A 7042-nucleotide genomic window follows, 5' to 3' on the forward strand; every position below is an offset into this window, starting at 1 on the left:
GAAATACCTGATCCTTGTCCGTTAATGATCGTCGATCTCATCCGGATATCCTGAGATAGTCAAAAGCAAGGCACGTGCCGGCCACAAGCATCGGACAAAAAATTGACTACCTCACAAATGTGAATGCGAAGATGCCGATCGATGTATCAAGAAATCGGATGCACCACAAAAAATCAGTTAATTTTCATTTGAATATGCGTCCCATTTCCATGAAACGAAAAGTTATTTATTGAAGAAAGGGAATAAGAAAATAAATAAAAATAATTCCCTACTAACGCCTTCACCAATTTGGGATTATTTGAGGTGCTGAAATCAACAAAACAAAGCAGAAAAAAAAAAAAAAGGAAAAATATGCAGAAAAAAGAGGCGTATGCAGTTGGATATTTCGTGGGGGGAGGGAGAAAGCGCTGAGAACCATCCACACAGAGCACGAGCTTTCCACGCTCCACCCCTCCGCTTCTGATCCCGGCGGTCCACGTGTCATCAGCTGAACGGTCCATCTCCAAAAAAGAAGATAGAAACGATTGACCTTCTTCTGTATAAGCTCCCCATCTCCACTCTAGGTTTCTCCATCTCCCCTGCGCGCTCTCTTTCTCTGCATCTTGCTCATTTTCAGCATCTTCTCACCGATTTCCTCTTGTCATTTTGTCAGCCATGCTTCTAAGAGCTCCAAGTTTTGTTCCTTCCCTGAAGATTGGAGCCCATCCTCGTGGGTGTCAATCGTCGTCTTCTTCTTCCTCCCCTTCTTTGGGGCTTCTTTTCCATAAGAGCGGGAGAGATGGGAGGCGGCTCGTGGTCTCTGCGGCTAAGAAGGACGCTGACGAGGCCCTTACAGGGGTGATTTTCCAACCCTTCCAGGAGGTGCAAAGCGATCTCTACCTCGTCCCCACCTCGCCCAACCAGTCTCTGGCTCGGCAGGGATACGCGGACACTTGCGAGGCCGCCATCAATGAACAGATCAAGTGGGTTCTCTTCTTTACCTGATATGTTTCTTGTTTGGGGTCCCTTTTCCTGCTTTCTTTGAGAGTCTCTTGCGGAATTCGTTGGTTTCATATGGTTGGTGGTGTTTGACAGCGTGGAGTACAATGTCTCCTATGTTTATCACGCCATGTTCGCGTACTTTGATAGGGATAACGTTGCCCTTAAAGGATTTGCCAAGTAATTTCCTGCCCGAATTCTCATGCTGATGCCTTCTTGATTCTTGGTCTTCTTTTTCGCACTTATACTTCTCGATTTTTAGGTTTTTCAAGGAATCGAGTGACGAAGAAAGGGAGCATGCTGAGAAACTGATGAAATACCAAGTACTCTTTCTTGGTTCTTTAGATATCTGGATCCTCATTTTCTTTCTGGGTCTTTCGAATTCTTTTGTTTTCGCTTCCCTAATTTTTTTTTGGGGATACTTTTAGAACAAACGAGGTGGAAAGGTCAAACTGCAGACGATAGTGAGGCCGCTGACGACGGAATTCGACCACCCTGAAAAAGGAGATGCGTTACATGGTACTTTATCTTGTTCCCTTTTACGTCCTCTTCTATTGTCATTCAGAAAGAACCCACGAGATGTTGATTTGCGTGCTCTGCTTCCGCAGCTATGGAACTCACCCTGTCTTTGGAGAAATTGGTGAACGTGAAGCTTCTCAAGCTCCATGAGGTAATCCCCTAAATAAACCGTCTCATCTTTCTTTGATTTTGTGTTCTGCGATTCTTCTACTTGATTTCCACTGTCGTGATATGCAGGTGGCATCGAAAGCCAACGATCCACAGTTGATCGACTTTATCGAGAGCGAGTTTTTAGCGGAGCAGGTCTTATCTCCTAACTCCTCTCTTTCTTCTTCTCTCAAAATTTGTGTCCTTCCGTCTTCCTGAAGCTCACCGAGAGCCATCACGTTCTTTAGGTGGAAGCCATAAAGAAGATATCAGAATATGTTTCTCAGCTCAGAAGAGTTGGTCAAGGACATGGTGAGCAGAAACCCTTCTCATAAAGTGAACCGAATCTTGGTTCTTGCTTGACTATCCATTTTTACCTTTTTTAACTTCTTTAACTCGTGATTGCTCGTTGGATTTGTTGCAGGGGTGTGGCACTTTGATCAGATGCTCCTTCACGAAGCATGATATGATGGTAATGAATGAAGATCTCTTTGGTGAGAATTGGTCATGGGGGATGACCCAGTGGGGACGTGGACAACCTGGAGTGGGGTTCTACTGCACTAGTACCGCTTTTAGCCTGCTGGTGTTGGGCGTCTTTTAGTGTTCTGCCTTTTTGTCACCGTCGTCTTTTCCTCTTTCACTTGACTAGAATACTTGAAAAATCTTTTTGTTGTTTTCCCTTATTTCCTGTGGTGAAGTATGAACTGGAAAGTTACCAGAAACTTTTTCCGTGCTTCCTGTATGAAAAGCTTAAACTCTCACGTCCTGTTTCTTTACCTGTTAATGGCTGGCATAATGCGGAACCTTTTGGTTGCTTAGTTGATGAGTTGAATATTCATTTGTGCAAAAGTGAATGCTTCTTTCTTTTTCATCATCATATTATGTTTCCATCGTCGAGCGTCTGCTTGTGGGTGCGTGTTCTTGTGGGGGTCTCGTAGATTTGCTTGCGTGGTTTCGTTATGCTGTTCTCGTGGTGGGCTTCGGTTCTTCATTGCGTCTGACACACCGTGGATCTCCTCCTCGGTGGTAGCCCTCACGGGCCTTAGATTTTTCATTAATTTGGCATCATCTTCTTCCTCCTTCCTTCTTGCAACTGGCCGCTTGGCCGAATAATGTGCAAATTCTTGCTGGAGACGATTGGACAAAATTGTCTTATTTCCTGCACCTGGTTTGCCACAGCAAAGCCAGGGTTCTTTAATCTCTGGTTTTCTTCTTCTTGTTGGTTTAGGGCTGTTATGTTAAATAAAGCTCTCCTTCCAATCTTCCTTAATTAAAACAATCTGCAGCCACAGTCCTTCCAATAGAAATTAATAAGTGCAAACTTCTCATTCCCTAAAACACGCACTTCTTGGGCTCTTATTTTTTTGGAGAAATTGAAGAATGTTTCCTTCTCCCATTTCCTCTCCTGCTTCAAACCCAAAAGGGAAAAAATGTAATCCTTTTATTTCCTTCATGTATAGTTTAATTTGTCCATCCATTTCATTCTTTTCCGCCTCTCTTTTCCCAAGTTTTCAAAATCTGACAAGTGTAAGAGCATCCCCCTTACTTCCATCCAGTATTTATTGGACACACAGTATTTATTGGACACGGAAGATAGCATATTAAGTGATAATAATGTGACATATGATGTGATTTTGGGCTTGTCTGCTCATGATAAATCCCACTACTATTTGAGCGACCTAATAGCGCTTTTAGGTGTAGCTTTTTCAATTCACCTGTACAGTAGTACAGCGTCGCCTTTTTCTTCCGTTGGAAAGAAGGCCTTTTTACGGACAGAGCAGAAGCTATATATCCATGCAAAAGTTTTAACATAACTGGGTTATCTGTATTTTTATAATCCACATGATCTACCTGGGTTATCTTTATTTACTTCTATGCGCCACATGTCACGAAAATCATATGCTATGTGGCGGATCCTCAACGGTAGGATTTTTTAAAGTTTAGCTGCACCGTCTTTTCTTCTTCTTGTCATTTGTGTTCGGTTCCTATTCCGCATATTTTTGTTTTAAAATAAAAGATTGATGATAAAGTTCAATTCCTGCGTATAATTTTTTTAATGAAATAAAAAAGTTGATTAATGAAAGTGTACAAAAGGAGACAGAGTCATCAATATGGTCATTTTGAGTTTGTGGAAGTGCACTGTAGCAGTATGCTTCATAGCGCAAAAGCCTTAGGGTAGCGTTTGATAGTCTCAGATTCAAGCTGATTCGATGATCTCATAGAACTTGAAGTTAATAAAACTCATGTTTGCTGCATTATCAAGACGTGTACTCTCTCTATCTCTCTCTCTCTTGTCCTGATCTCAACGAAACTCGAAAGCAGGGCCTTGGCAGTGGACGATGGTGAGTCTCTCTCTCGCGCGTGTGCTTTGGCCAGAACCGTCGACGGGGGGGTTTTTTAAGACACCCTCGTCGAGTGTGTTCTGGTTTCAGACATCTACCCTTGACGAGGGGATTCCCTCATCGAGGGTTCTGAAACTCTCGGCAAGGGCGAAACTCGTCTAGGGCTTCAGACTTCGGTTGAAGAAACCCTAGATCAAACCGAGGATTTCAATTTTTTTTTCTTATACTCCCTCTCTGTCTCTCTTTTCTCCCTGTGTGTCTACATGCAGTTGAGGCAGTGGTGCTTCCCTTGAGATTTTGTCCCGCCGAGACATCGGTCTGATCTCAAAAGAGTGGCCATCGTTCCAATTGAAGATGTGAAATTTGAGGTTTTGAGATCTTGCCTTAAAATCCAGCGCTGGTTTTAGGTGGTACCTGTATTATTATACCAAAATTAAAGTACTTTATAGCAGAATTGGGCTACTTTAATTCCGGAATTGCCGTCCAGAAAGTATCAGAGGTTCTGTGCCCGTTGAGCAGACGCCCGTCTTCTTCTTCTTCTTTCCCCCTGTGAGCGTCGAAGAGCAGCCTCCTCAAACCGGCACCGTGTGAACTTCAACTTAAAATCTTGAACCATGTGAATTCTGCCTCTTCAACCTTGTACATAGACACTGGAAGGTAAACCGACGGCCAAAATGTGCTCGTGCCGAGCAAAGCCATGAATGCATTAGGAAAAGATATATGATCATGGCCACAAGTGTCGTCAAAGCAATGAATGATGAACGGGTCATTAGGAAAAGGTATATGATCATTGGCACGCTGCCACGACCTCTTTAATTAACTATTGTTTGTGCCCCCCACCTATGTTGGTGGCAAGAATTATTAAATAAAATTTCCAGTAAACTCGAAAAGTCTCCGTCCACTTAACTATCTGGACTTGTTTCCAATCTCATGCTTCAAGAGTTAGTGTAATTAGTGTTGTGAATTAGGCTAGAGAAGAAGACAACAATTTATCCATAAATCAGGGTTGCTCATGGCTCTTGTACCACAGTAAAATCAAAACATGAATGTTTTCAATCAAATAACATTAGGGAGGTCAACAGATTGGATTCAAATCAGATTTAACCGTATCTGTTTTTCAGATATTCACAGGATTTGAATTCGAATTCAAATACAAATAAAGAAAAATTATGTTCGAATTCAAATCTGAAAACCGATTTCACAATCTAAACTGAATTTTTTTTTATCATATTTGAATCTGAATCCGAATTTTGTCAATTTTCAAAACGTAAGAGTATTATGTATAGGATATTTGTTTAAAAATAAATTTGATCAAAATCCAATCGGATAATATTCAGATCAGATGTCATTTCATAAATCTGAATCCAATCTGATTTCTTAATCAAATATATATATATATATATTTTCATATCTCATTTTTTCAGATCGGTTTGGTCCAATATCCGACTCAAGTTGGATATATTAACGTCCCTAAATAGCACATAATGTTTGAAATTGCTTTAGACATATGTAAGTCCACATTATGGTTCTAACAATCTTTCATTTGGACCAAATATATCTTTACAAATTTCTACATTTAGGAAAACTATATGAGCTCAAAACTGCTATCTTATTATGTATCATTTCCACCGTCCATTATTATATTAATATTGAACCACAATGGCCTTCACTAAAAGAAATTAATTGGTTGCTTTGTTTTTTGAAAAAAATATACCATATGAAACTGGATCAGGTCTGCTAGGACCCGACTAGGCACCCACCGCAACAAGAGAACCACCCTTGCGTTTCACGCCTCAAAATTCCGCACATGTATTTACACATTTAAAAAAATTGTCTCATGACTTATGAATATATCAAACATAATTGATCACTTAATGACTATTTGCTCTCAGATAGAACATAATGTCTGAAATTGATCTAGACAAATGTAAACCCACATTATAATTCTAACACCCTCTTCAATCTGGCATAAAGGAAAAAAATTCTCCTCCTAGTGGTGGAGCCTTTTTTTTTTCTATGAGTATTTCCTAAGGGTCACCAAATATCATATATAAGTAAGTAAATAATTGAGAAACATTGATATAAAATTAAATAAAAAATTTTGCTGGTGTGGGCAACTGCCCACACTAGCTTATAAGTCGCTCCACTATTATCTCCGCCGAAGACCGGATTGACGTTTGAACTTTGAATCCATCATTGATCTTGTCTTTCTCTTCTCTCTCTTCTTATTGTGTTTTGTCTTTCTCTTCTCTCTCTTTTATTTTTAAACATTTCATGTCCAAATGAACCAATAAAATGCTCTTTTGTATCATTTATACAAAAACATAGAAAAGAACATTTTATTGGTTGAATTTGAACAACAGAATGTTTAAAATGAGAGGTAGAATAACAAGAAGAGAAAGACAAGACACAACAAGAAGAGGAAGACAAGCTTGCACTTTATCTTCCTCTTCTTATTGTGTCTTGCCTTTCTCCTCTTGTTATTCTCCCTTTTATTTTTAAACATCCCAGTGTCCAAATGAATCAATAAAATGTTCTTTTGTATCCTTATACAAAAGCATATAAAAGAACATTTTATTGGTTGAGTTTGGACAACAAAATGTTTAAAAATGAGAGGGAGAATAACAAGAAGACACAGACAAGACACAACAAGAAGAGGAAGACAAACTTGCACCTTGTCTTCCTCTTCTTATTCTGTCTCTGTTCTTATTATTCTCCCTTTTATTTTTAAACATTTCATTGTCCAAATGAATCAATAAAATGTTCTTTTGTATCATTTATACAAAAGCATAGAAAAAAACATTTTATTGGTTGAGTTTGAACAACAAAATGTTTAAAAATGAGAGGGAGAATAACAAGAAGAGGAAGACAAGAAGCTACAAGAAGAGGAAGACAACCTTGCACCTTGTCTTCCTCTTCTTATTATGTCTTGTCTTTCTCTTCTTGTAATTTTTCCTTTTATTTTTAAACATTTTATTGTCCAAATGAACCAATAAAATGCTCTTTTGTATCATTTATACCGAAATTAGTCCTGACCATTCAAGAAAGTGACCATT

At 39.4% G+C, this 7042-nt stretch overlaps 1 protein-coding gene across 1 annotated transcript; it reads left to right on the forward strand.

The window, feature by feature from the left end:
• The first annotated feature begins 545 nt into the window (after positions 1-545).
• Positions 546-2462, forward strand: LOC116260763 (ferritin-3, chloroplastic-like). The gene is made up of 8 exons (XM_031639235.1): positions 546-962; positions 1075-1158; positions 1241-1301; positions 1407-1497; positions 1587-1648; positions 1735-1800; positions 1893-1956; positions 2069-2462. Exons 1-8 carry the CDS (start codon positions 655-657, stop codon positions 2107-2109), a joined length of 777 nt encoding a protein of 258 aa, XP_031495095.1. The 5' UTR covers positions 546-654; the 3' UTR covers positions 2110-2462.
• Positions 2463-7042: the final 4580 nt, after the last annotated feature.

The sequence above is a fragment of the Nymphaea colorata genome, chromosome 9, assembly GCF_008831285.2.
Source record: "Nymphaea colorata isolate Beijing-Zhang1983 chromosome 9, ASM883128v2, whole genome shotgun sequence".
NCBI lineage: Eukaryota > Viridiplantae > Streptophyta > Magnoliopsida > Nymphaeales > Nymphaeaceae > Nymphaea > Nymphaea colorata.